This window comes from Coenobita brevimanus, chromosome 44, assembly GCF_032717465.1.
Source record: "Coenobita brevimanus isolate Jiangsu-jjx chromosome 44, ASM3271746v2, whole genome shotgun sequence".
Classification (NCBI taxonomy): domain Eukaryota; kingdom Metazoa; phylum Arthropoda; class Malacostraca; order Decapoda; family Coenobitidae; genus Coenobita; species Coenobita brevimanus.
This window is the reverse complement of record NC_136997.1, coordinates 15,997,311-16,009,431: the sequence shown is the minus strand read 5'-3', so window position 1 is coordinate 16,009,431 and position 12,121 is coordinate 15,997,311. Positions and strand designations below refer to the sequence as shown.

At 41.2% G+C, this 12,121-nt stretch overlaps 1 protein-coding gene across 1 annotated transcript in view; it reads left to right on the top strand.

Annotated features, from left to right (window-relative positions):
- The window catches only part of LOC145397993 (glutamate receptor ionotropic, delta-1-like), a 188,543-nt gene that overhangs the window by 140,951 nt on the left and 35,471 nt on the right, over window positions 1–12,121 (top strand). Inside the window, exon 3 of the mRNA XM_080270961.1 lies at window positions 357–556. Within this exon, the coding sequence (XP_080127087.1) occupies window positions 357–556 (200 nt within the window). The remainder of the gene's footprint in view (window positions 1–356; window positions 557–12,121) is intronic.

Here is a 12,121-nt window from a genome sequence, read left to right as displayed (position 1 = left end):
AAAACGCACACTCTACCACTGTACCACAGAGACTCCGTATATATATATATATATATATATATATATATATATATATATATATATATATATATATATATATATATATATATATATATATATATATGTATATATATATATATATATATATATATATATATATATATATATATATATATATATATATATATACATATATATATGTATATATATATATATATATATATATATATATATATATATATATATATATATATATATATATATATATATATATATATATATATATATATATATATATATATATATATATATATATATATATATATATATATATACTAAGGGTTCTGATGCTTCAGGTGGCTGGTGTGTTGCTGGGTCAAGCCATGGATGACAAGAAGATACGTATGTGGTGGGTGCGAGTGTGGTTGACATCCTGGTGGCTGGTGGTGGAAATCCTGGCTGTTGTCTACACTGGCAACCTGGTGGCCATCCTCACCATCCCTGCCTACCCCAGCCGTATCCAGACAGCTGAAGAACTGGCCCAGTCCCATTATATGTGAGTCTGTGTGTGTGTGTGTGTGTGTGTGTGTGTGTGTGTGTGTGTGTGTGTGTGTGTGTGTGCAATCCCTTAGGTGAAATGCTGGAAAATTAATGTGTTGTCAAAAAATTTTTAATAATGCTATGCACACTACGGGCTACCAAATGAAGGAAAAAGAACCTAAACCATATTACACTGTTACACTGCTAAAGCTCAGGTGACAGCCAGTACGCTGGCAAAACGTTGTCGCAATTATTGTCTTTGGGTGTCTCCTTCCCTGGTTTAGGGATTCTCGCTTGACTAAAAATGACGGTAGCTTTAACCACATAGCCTACTGTACTCTTTTTTTTTTTTTTTTTTTTTTTTTTTAAGATTGTGTTCTAGACATGTGGAAGTTTCTTTCCTGAAAGTTTCATCATCCTAGCTCAACCATGACACTCTCAGTCGACCAGTGAACAAAAATTGTTAAAGTTTACCTACAGACTAAATCATTAGTACAGACTCACAGAGTATACTGGAAACACTTTGGTGTTAGAGATGCCCCATCTACACCAGCAATCAAGAAAATTGTCCAGAAACTCAAAAGCCATGGAACCTGTTAGAACAGACATCGTGGAAATTCTGGAAGAAAGAAATCTGCTTGTACCGAAGCAAACACTGAGTCGGTCCACGAGTTAACATCACGAAGTCTGAAGAAATTGCTGTGTAGGCGTTTGCAAGAACTTGGTATGTCAAAATCTTCTGTCCAAAGATTTTTGGAACAGGACCTCAAGTCATACCCATAAAATTTTCAAATAAAGCAGTCTGATAATGCCAAGGCCCTGCGAGTCCAAATGTATGAATGGTTTAACCAAATGCTGGAAGAGGACGAACAATAGGTTTAAAACGTTTGGCTCTCAGATTAGGCGCATTTTCACTTGGATTGCGTAATGAACAGACAGAACTATCGCTTTTTGGGGACAAAGCCTCCTGATTTTTTAGCTACAAGGCCACTCCACAGCAAGAATTGCACTGCCTGATTATGCACTAAGCACTAGAGGGATCATCGGACCCTTCTGGTTAGAGGATGACGACATAAATGCGGTGATGGTTAATAATGCAAACTATCACCGTGTCATAAGGAAATTTTGTGCTTGCCTTCGTCGTCGTTACTTGATCTTGAACATGCAGTGGTTCCAGCAGGATGGGGCGACACCCAACACAGCAACTGGGACTAGAAATCTTCTGTCTGAGAAGTTTAGGGACGGGATCACTAGGCTCGACATTCGCCTGATCTCAACCCGTTGGACTTCTTTTTGTAGGATTATGCTAAAGACAGTACCGGAACAACCCTGGCTCAATCCCTGAGCTCACGAATAAGATTGAGGTGTTCATGAGAACCATTAATGCTGACATATGCACGGCAATAATCCAGAACTTTACTGTGAGAATCAGCGAATGCCTTATCACTCCGGCGCTCATATTGAGCATGTCATTCACGCCATGCAGAGCCCATAATAATCATGATATTGATATAATTATAATTGTAAATAAAATTCTAAAATGTTGTTTATTTGTAGACAAAATTTCACCGTTCTATGTTTGATATCTTTTGTGCTACAGAAAAAAGAAAAAATCCTTTTTGAGGGGAACACCCTGTACAGTACATAGAGACTATGTGGTTTGCTTCGACCTGGCAACCTGGTGAATCCCTTGATGGGGTTCCATGTCTTCCTTCTTTCTTACCTACAGCGATGAAAGCCTCACCATATCCATGCCACCTTGGATGTCCTCATTCTGTATATCTACGGTTTTCACACTTACACCCTCCCATTTCCCTACAATCATGTGACAAGCAGGGTTTTCTAAAGCTCCAGAAGCAAAATAATATGTATAATAAACATTTGTGAATACAGGGTATATTCTCCCAATAACCTTTTTTCCACATAACATAGGTCTGCCCTTCGGTATACAATATTTTCCTACGAATGTTATTTCATACAAGGAATCTGATATGGAGACTTACAAAATAAATTTTACGAAGTTCGATATCAGTTCATCTCTCTTCCATACCGATGATAAAAAAAATCTGACTACTCTCTGTTAATGTATATTGAAATTCCCGATGATAAAAAAAAATCTGACTAGTCTCTGTTAATGTATATTGAAATTCTTCCCAGCATGTATACTGTAGGAGTGGTAACTCTCACCAAACAGGACGATGTGCAACTTTTATACTCTGTATTATAAATGAGTCTGAAACTAATCCTGGGATTAGTCATCAGATTCACACTGATGCTCATGTACACTCACAATCTTGAGGCGTTTCTTCAACTAAGTCGGCAAAGAATTCCCCCAAGTATTGCACGTTCTAATACAGAAAGTATTCTCACTCCAAAACTTGTCTTTACTGCATTTGTAGAAACCCGAGCGGCTTACTGAACAGTATTTAGTGGACGGGATACTTAAAAGAACACCGGTAATGATACAATGGTCAATCCATTGGAGTTTTATTATGTTGTCACTGCTGCTACATCCATGTTCCTCTCTTTATATACTTGTGAACAAAGATTTAAATTTGCCAACATGGTTAGTACCCAACATAACGGTCTAATTATGGGAAGGAGTCCTGATATATGATGGTCAGTATTTTTTATATTATATATCTGTGTTACTAAATATGTATCATGTTAAACATAAAGGAAGCAACCCAGGAAAGGATCATCAACAACTGAGTAGGTAGATAAAAATATAAATGAATGGCTACTTGAATATATTTAATCCATTTGAATTATTTTATAATTATGGAATTAGGGGGTATTCGCTGCTGATGAATTCAATTCATATTCCAAAAACTACGGCATTCTGCATTCAGGGAAAATCAAAAGAAAATGTATTAAGTGCATGGTCAAAACTAGGGGGAAGAACCTCTCTGCGGGAATAACCTTCACCACCTGCACGCTGATGCCATCTCGTATCAGATATCAGATGCAACCTCTAGTTTACATTGTAGTTATGCTTCCCACACCTTCGTACATATAATCCGCCAAGTCTGTTGTAATCGCTGCAGTGTTCAGTTGCGTATCCAGAAGGATAACCAAGATGGCATTGGCCACCCCTAAAATATTCGCTGCCTGACCATCCCAGTAGCCACCTGAAATTTTTCAGGTTGTTAATCCTGCACTTTGTCTTTTTTGACTACCTTCATATCAATCTTGTTTACCCCATATTTCAAACTCCTACAACATTCCTGGTGATAACATGCAGGGTTTTAATGTAACTGTCAACAAATTTGGTGAATATGACAGAAAATCTCAATTATTATTACGGACGAAAAAAATGTTTCACGTACCATGATATTCTTCAGTTCCGTTTCTATCATACTGTCACTAGGAATAAGATAAAATGCCAAATTTCGGGGTTACTTCCATAGTCACTGACATTACAGAAGGCTAGTAGCGTATGTCCATACATATTTACTTAAATTATAATTACGTCTGTTTTGTTAAAAATTCATAAAAATACATCATACTCCGCTGTTCATTGCTCCAAACATCATATGGTACATTACTGACAGTAGAAGTATATTGGTCGCTAACGTGAGTGTATGAATAGTGATTTGCCATGCACCTCATCACTACGTCCATGTAGGAGTTCCCTTGAGCATAATGCCTGTTTGTGAACCTCGCGTACCTATATAAAATTTAATCAGTTACATAATTACGTTGGACATATCTACCAGTATGCAGACCAGGGCCGAGCTCATTGTTTATTAAAATAGGTGTTTGGTGTGATTCTCTCTCTCTCTCTCTCTCTCTCTCTCTCTCTCTCTCTGTTACTTTGATACATTTGCTTTGGCAGATCTCCTTGAACAACGATCTTCCCACTTACCTTATTCCTTGGAAGAGAATGGAGAGTGGGGGTTGGGTCCCTCAACCCCCCATGGCTTTGCACATAAATAATGTTATGTAGCGGAATGTCTTAGTTAGACAGTGCTGGAGAACTCCCGATATTTCTCGAAGTTCCGTAACGAGCCAGAGTTGCCAGTTAGCCTGCTGTTTGTGAGAGTAGTTATTTCGTAAGTTGTACATTAATTTTTGTGCTCTTTTTCTCTATAACGTTTTATTTACGTAATTGTTAAATTATGTACTTTAACTGAAGTTTGTATGCAAAACAATTTACAGTGTTATGTAATGTAAAATAACTGTGGCATGTTTTGGATATCTCAGAATTGGCAACTGTTGCCCGTTGAGAATATACTCGAAATTTCAAGTACACAGTAATGCAAGCTTATATAAGGATGGGGAAGAGAGTAGAGCAGGTTCAGTCAGTTTCAGTTCAGTTTGAATGTAGTTCAGTGTCATTGCAGTGTAGCATATTTCCGGTACTTTTGAAAACAGTGAAATAATGTTGGCAAACAGTGAAGTGTTAGCGCAGTTAGTGAAAATTATATATCTTTGATACTTGTGAAAACAGTGAAGTGCTGTTGGCAAGCATTCAGTGCAACTGCAGTTAGTGAAGATTATCTCCAGTACTTGTGAAAACAGTGAAGTGAAGGTGGTAAGCATTCACTGTAATTATCTGGAAAATAAAGACAGTGAATTTTGTTGAGTGTTGAAGGCCTCAGGCGATATAGGGGTGAAGTTAGTCACTGACCTGATAAATAGGATTATTTATGAATGTGTTGTCCCAGATGATTGGCTGAAGAGTGTAACTGTAAATGTGTATAAAGGGAATGGTGATGCCCTGGAAAGAGGAAATTATAGAGGTATAAAGCTTTTGGATCAGATAATGAAGGTAATGGAGAGAGTTTTAAAAGGCATGATTAGAGAAAGAGTGAATATTGATGAGATGCAGTTTGGGTTTATGCCAGGAAGGGGGACCAGTGATGCCATATTCATTGTTCGACAGCTTCAGGAAAAATATATTGGTAGGAGAAGGGATCTTTTTATTTTGTTTTTGTTGATTTGGAAAAGGCCTTTGACAGGGTTCCTAGAGAGGTGGTGAAGCTTGGCTTGAAGGAGTGGCTGGTTAGGGTGGTTATGGCCATGTATGTGGATGCTCACACCCAGGTAAGAGTGAATGGAGATTTGAGTGATGGGTTTCCCGTGAATGTTGGTGTGCATCAGGGGTCAGTTTTGAGTCCCATGTTGTTTATCATGGTACTTGAAGCCCTGTCACGTGACTTTAGAAACAGACTTCCGTGGGACTTGTTCTATGCTGATGATTTGGTGTTGATTGCAGAGAACGAAAGGGAGGCAGAGGAAAGGTTTAGGAAGTGGAGAGATGGTATGGGGCACAAGGGATTAAGGGTAAATGCAGATAAAACAAAAGTGATGATATCTAGGGTTGGTGAAGGTACTGTCAAAGACGAGGGAGAGTGGCCATGTGCAGTTTGCCACAAGGGCAAGGGAAGTAATTCCATCTTGTGCAGTGTTTGTGATAAATGGGTGCATAAGAGATGTAGTGGTATCAGAGGTAGACTGCGAGATAATGCTGATTTTATGTGTACGGCGTGTCAGGGAGAGCAGGTGGAGATTGTCAGATGTGAAAGAATTGAACTTGCTGGCGAATCTCTTGAGTGTGTGGAAGAGTTTTGTTATTTGGGAGACATATTGTGTGCTGGAGGAGGGGCTGGAGCTAGCTCTGTGGCTAGGGTGAGAAGTGGTTGGAAGAAGTTCGGGGAGCTCTTGCCCCTCCTGACATTGAGAGGACTCTCCCTACGTGCTAAGGGATCTTTGTATGCAGCATGTGTTAGGAGCATAATGCTGTATGGTAGTGAGACCTGGGCAGTGAAGGAGGAAGATATTCGCCGGCTCAGACGTACAGAAATGACAATGATTAGGTGGATGTGTAGCGCATCCCTGCGTCCAAGGTCTGCGAGGGCTGGTTTCGCGATGGAAGAGTTGAGAGGTAGGATGGGACTGGAGTGTATTGGTGTTGTGATGAGGAGAGGTAGATTGAGATGGTTTGGACATGTGAAGAGGATGGGGGATGATAATTGGGTGAGGAAGGTGAGAAATGTTAATATTGGGGGTAGGGTTACGAGGGGTGGACCAAGAAAGACGTGGGATTAGGTCATTGTGACCTCAGGGTTAAGGGACTGAACAGGGAGGCTGCGATGGATCGTGCAGCATGGACAGCCGCCATTAGGTGACCAAGGCCGACGCATGCAAGCATGTTGAAGCCTTTAAAAACGAAACAAAACGAACTTAAGAAGCCAGTGTTAATTTGTGACACCTGAGCTGACCCTGTGTACTGTACACTGAAAGGCTGCCTCTAGGAAGAACAACTCGCTGAACAACGTCTTTCCTTTACTGAACTACTGCTGCTAAAACCTGTGGCAGAATGGGATGGGGATGTAACAATGGTGTCAGGAGTGGGATTTTTAGAAAGTGCTGCAGTGAGTCTAATCTTCGACATGGAGCAATGGGATGTGCAGACAAGGAGCCGTGCTGAGCAGGAGGAGGTGTCCATGGCTGCAATTATGAAGCTATTACAAGTTTCAAAGAAAGACCTCAAAGAATGGTTATTGGCACAGAACAAAGGACAGAAAGAACTTAAAGAACCATTTCAGGGAAAGAGCAAAGGACAGAAAGAACTCAAAGAACAAGTACAAGCACAAAACAAAGGACAGAAATAAATCAAAGAACAAGTACAAGCACAAAACAAAGGACAGAAATAAATCAAAGAACATGTACAAGCACAAAACAAAGGACAGAAATAAATCAAAGAGCAATTGCAAGCACAGACTGAACAACTAGAGGCACAAAGTGAAGAATAGAAAGAACTATATAAACAGTTTCAAGAGGCATTACAGGAGCAACAGAGGGAATTAAAACTGAGGATGCAACGACAGCTACATGCTTTCATGGGGGAAATTAAGGAAGAACTGCAACAATTTAACCCATTGGCGCCCAGTGTACTCAATATAGGACGGAACTGGGCATTTTCAAAACTTAATAAAGAAGGGAACCCCAGGGTAGGGACCTATGAGCTTCGCAACTATGAACCGACAGGTGAAGGGTGGTGCACCTAGCACCCTTCCAGCAAAATCCCTTGCACAGGAAATCTGGGAGCCAATGGGTTGAGGAGGAAGTAGATGCCAAGTTAGAGAAGCAGAAGTATGAGGTAAGCAAAATGTGATGGAGTACAGACAGCATATAGACAACTAGCTGAAGATTAGTGAGGGAATGGTAATGGAGTGCAAAAAGCAAGTAGATGACCAATTGAAGGATGTAGATGGTGATTTGAAGATAATTTATGAAAGAAGACTGCAGAAAAGTATTGCACTGCCTCAGGTTAGTGCATATGAAAATGGACAATGTACGGTGGCTCGACGAATTCCAAGCATCTAAGGGTAGCATTACAGGGTTGAATAATTAGAATGCAGCTTTTAGTCCTGGATTTAATTATGGTGCCCCAATTTTTAGGCCCCAAACCAATGAAGTGCATGGCTACAATGGGGATCCAATTAAAATGTGCCACACTAGCGACATAGATCTACATCTCCTTCAAAACGCTGGTGACCTGTAGCACTGAGAAGTCATTGCAACAAACTGAAGTAAAATGGAAGGTAATATCGTATCTCACCAACTTCAGACATTTCTCCGCTACACTTACAACACCGATTTAGGTGTGCGGCAGGTGAGTGACTCTTCACAGGCTCACAGACCAGACGTTCTGCTCTCTCAGTAACCTTGAAGATTTCAGAGGTAAAGTGGCACAGCCTGACTCAATTCAACCAACTTTATGGCTCTGTTGATTACTTTTATTAGTTCCAGGAATCTTATATTGATGTATTAAGTCCATTTAGCCAGAAAAAAAATCCAAAATCGGTTCACAAGCTCACAGCCACTCTGTGCTCTCAGTAACTTAGAAGATTCCAGAGGTAGGGTGGCAGCAACCTGCCTCGATTCAGCTAACTACTGACTTTAATGATAACTTTTATTAGTGTCAGGGATCTTATATTGATGTATTAAACCCATTTAGCCATGAAAAAAATCAAAATTGTCAACATAGAGGGGTATCATTTTTTTTTTTTTTTTTGGCCCAGCACAGTGCGGGTTAAAAAGAAACCTCAGGAATCTGATGGCCGAGTATTTTGGGAAGCTTACTGTGCACAGTATGAGCTACTTGCTGGTCAGAATGGTTTCGATGATATGCAGAGGGCAGTGCAGCTTGCTACTGGTCTTAAGAGTACCACAATGGAAATTATGGGCCAGATACTAGTAGAGGAGAGGAAGAATTATCAGTTCTTAGTAGAAGTACTGGAGCATAGATATAGAACCATGTACCAGACTGAGGTTTACAGAGCAGGATTCCAGTGCCGAGTACAGGCTCGAGGAAAATCCCTAAACCAGCTTGCTCATGACCTGGAGAGTATGGCATACAAAGCATACCCTGGAGCAACATCTAACCTGTTGGCTATTCTTTAGAGGGACCAGTTCATCGATGTTCATGACAGTGCAGAGATTAAGTGCAAGTGAAGCATGCACAACCCGGAAGCATGCAAGAAGCACTAGCCAGGGCTCAACAAGTTGAGTCTTAAGTCAGGGCCAGTACATCCACTTCTCAGGCAGGTCATAGTGCAGGATTCAAGGCAAGAAAGGGGCAGGTATGTGAAGCAGAAAAATTCGAAGTAAATTGGTGGTACTGTGAAAATCCAGGACATACGGACGAGGACTGCTACAAGTGGAAGCGGGAAGAGAAGAAGACTGGAGGAGGTTGCTGGTTCTGCGGGAAGCCGGGACACAAGAAGGACGAGTGTTACAAATGGAAGAAGCAGCAAGAGCACGACAGTGCAAGGAAACCCACAAATGCAACAAACGGTTGTTGGATATGTGGTGAGGTGGGACACCTCAGATATGAGTGCCCCAATAAGAAGGATCAGAGTCATTTTGTGAAGGCTGGTGACAAGAGGCAACAACCAGCCAGTTTTTCCCAAGAAGCCCCACCACTGAGGAAATGCAAGAGAACCTTGATGAATAGTGTGTGAGAAGACTGAACAAGAGACGAAAAGCATTGTAGCAGGAATAGGCTTCTTGGCAAGAAATGCCAACAGACTGTTCTGATGGAGCCAGAGTCACATGAAGAAGACCTGAAGAGGATGCAGATGGAGGATGCGTAGTTATAATCAGTGTTAGAGTGGCTGCAGCGAAATACAGTGCAACCATCTTGGGAAGAGGTTTCTAGATTCAGCCCTGCAACCAAGAGCTACTGTAGTCAGTGGGACCTTTTTCATGTGAACAACAGACCATTGGAACATCAGTGGGAGACACCCTATGGCCTCAGCAAGTACTAGCAACTGGTGTTTCCAAAGAAAATGAAGTCTCGGATCTTGGATGAGTCTCAATACGAGATCACCAGTGGGCACTGGGAATGAAGGAAACTCTAAGTCGGCTGTAACAAAGGTCACTTGGACTGGCATGCGTCAGGATGTTGAAAAGTGGTGTTGGGTCTGTGATGTATGTTGCACCAAGAAGGGACCTAAAATACGTGGTTGCACCCCTCTCCTGCTGTACCAAATGGGTGCACCGATTGAAAGGGTCGCAGTGGACATTGCTGGACCTCTGCCTCTCACTGAAAGAGGAAACTAATATATATGTGTTGTCATGGACTACTTCACAAAGTGGCCAGAAGCCTATATTATCCCTGATCAAGAGGCTGCGACTGTTGCTCAGGTGTTGGTTGACCAGTTTTTCTGTCGTTTTGGGATGCCACAAGAGCTACATTCAGGGCACGGTAGAAACTTCGAGTCTGCTGTGTTCCGTGAGTGCTGCAAGTTACTGGGGATCAAGAAGCCTAGGACGACCCCACTAAGGCCACAGTCAGATGAGATGGTGAAGAAATTCAATTGGACCCTCGGTCAAGAACTGCCCAAGTACTGCATAGAGGGACAAATGGAATGGGACCAGAAAAATACCTGCGTTGCTGATGGCATATTGGTCTGCTTCCGATGAGTCTACTGGCTACACCCGTGCAAAACTGTATGCTGGGCCAGGAGTTACCTTTATCCATTGACTTGTTAATGGGAGGACCACCTGGTGAAGGGCTACCAACAGACACCTCCAGCTATGCGAAGCATCTTCAGGAAAGGCTGGCTGGGGTACATCAAGTGCGAGGAGCCTTAAGTTTTCAGAAGTGATGGAATGTAAGTATGATGCCAAGGCAAGTGAGGTGAGCTACAAGCATGGTGACAGGGTTTGGTTTACAATCATCAGCAGAAGAAGGGACAATCACCGAAGCTGTAGAGCCCGTGGGACGGGCCTTACACTGTGTTGAACCTCCTATCAGGCAGGAAGTCTTGCCCAAAGGTGGTACACGTGAATCGTCTGTGGCAGTACCATGGGCCAGGACATGTCTCTGAGGAATCGTGCTCACCTGCAGCTGAGGATGTTGAGGACCAAGGAGCTGAGGTGCAAGAGGATGATGATTGTTTCCTCAAAAAAGAAGTGCATCAGGAAGAGGACCAAGGAGTGGACTATGTGGAGGAGCTAGGACGTCATTGGAAGCGGCATAGGAGAAGAGCTGACATGTTGAAGGATTATTTTGTGTACAATTAAATGTTACTTTGGATTAAGGATTATGTTTACACACATTGTGTAGTTTTGTTGAGACGACAAAGGACTACAGAGGGGGTAGTGTTATGAAGCGGGATTTGGTAGTTATGTAGTGCTGGAGAATTCCCGATATATCCCTTAGTTCCGTTAAGAGTCACAGTTGCCAGTTAGCTGTTTGTAAGCCTAGTTGTTTTGTAAGTTGTACATTAACCCCCTCACGAACCATAAGTTTTCAGTAAGTTTTGATTCCATGCACAGAACCAAAACCTTGCTCAGGCTGGTTCTGCCCGAGCGGCAAGGGAAAATTTTCCATAGCCAAGTTTCCCTTGGAAAGTGCTTACATTGTTACAAATCGCTTCCCATCATCTTCGTTGATGTTTATACTATCAGATAAGAAAAAAAAACATAAAACAGAGGAATAAATGCACAGAAATGAAGCCTGAATAAACTTTATTTTCGTGAAAACTAGCTTCTCATAACTTTCCAACATCATGAAAATTTTTTCCCGTGGTGCGCAGCTGCAAAGGACATGTCAATATGTAGAATTTCACGATTTTTCATCTGCGAAAGTTTCAAGTTGATACGTCCAATAGTTTTGGAGTAAATGAAAAAAACAAAACTACGAAAATCGCCTAAAAACTGATTTGTTTATTATTTCGTATGTTGTTAGTGACACTGTAACATACATATAAGTAAATTCTATCTAATTTTGTAGCCCAAAGATTAAGGAAGCCCATGATATAATTCAGTCATATAACCCTTATTGTCATGGAGAAAATGAATTGTGAAAAGTTACGATGGGTTGCGCACAAACACCTACACTCCAGTCCGTAGGTTATGTTCGTCTTTCGTAACTTTTCCCCAATTATTTTCACACATAGGTTACTTTGCTTTACAAAAGGATGCATAAGAAATCAGCTTGATCAAGCATTCTTCAGATTTTTGATGCGACCTATTCTTACGACTATAGTGACTGAGAAAATAGCAATGAAATACACCACATTTTCCCTATGAGAAATATATAGCAAACACAAATCTTATA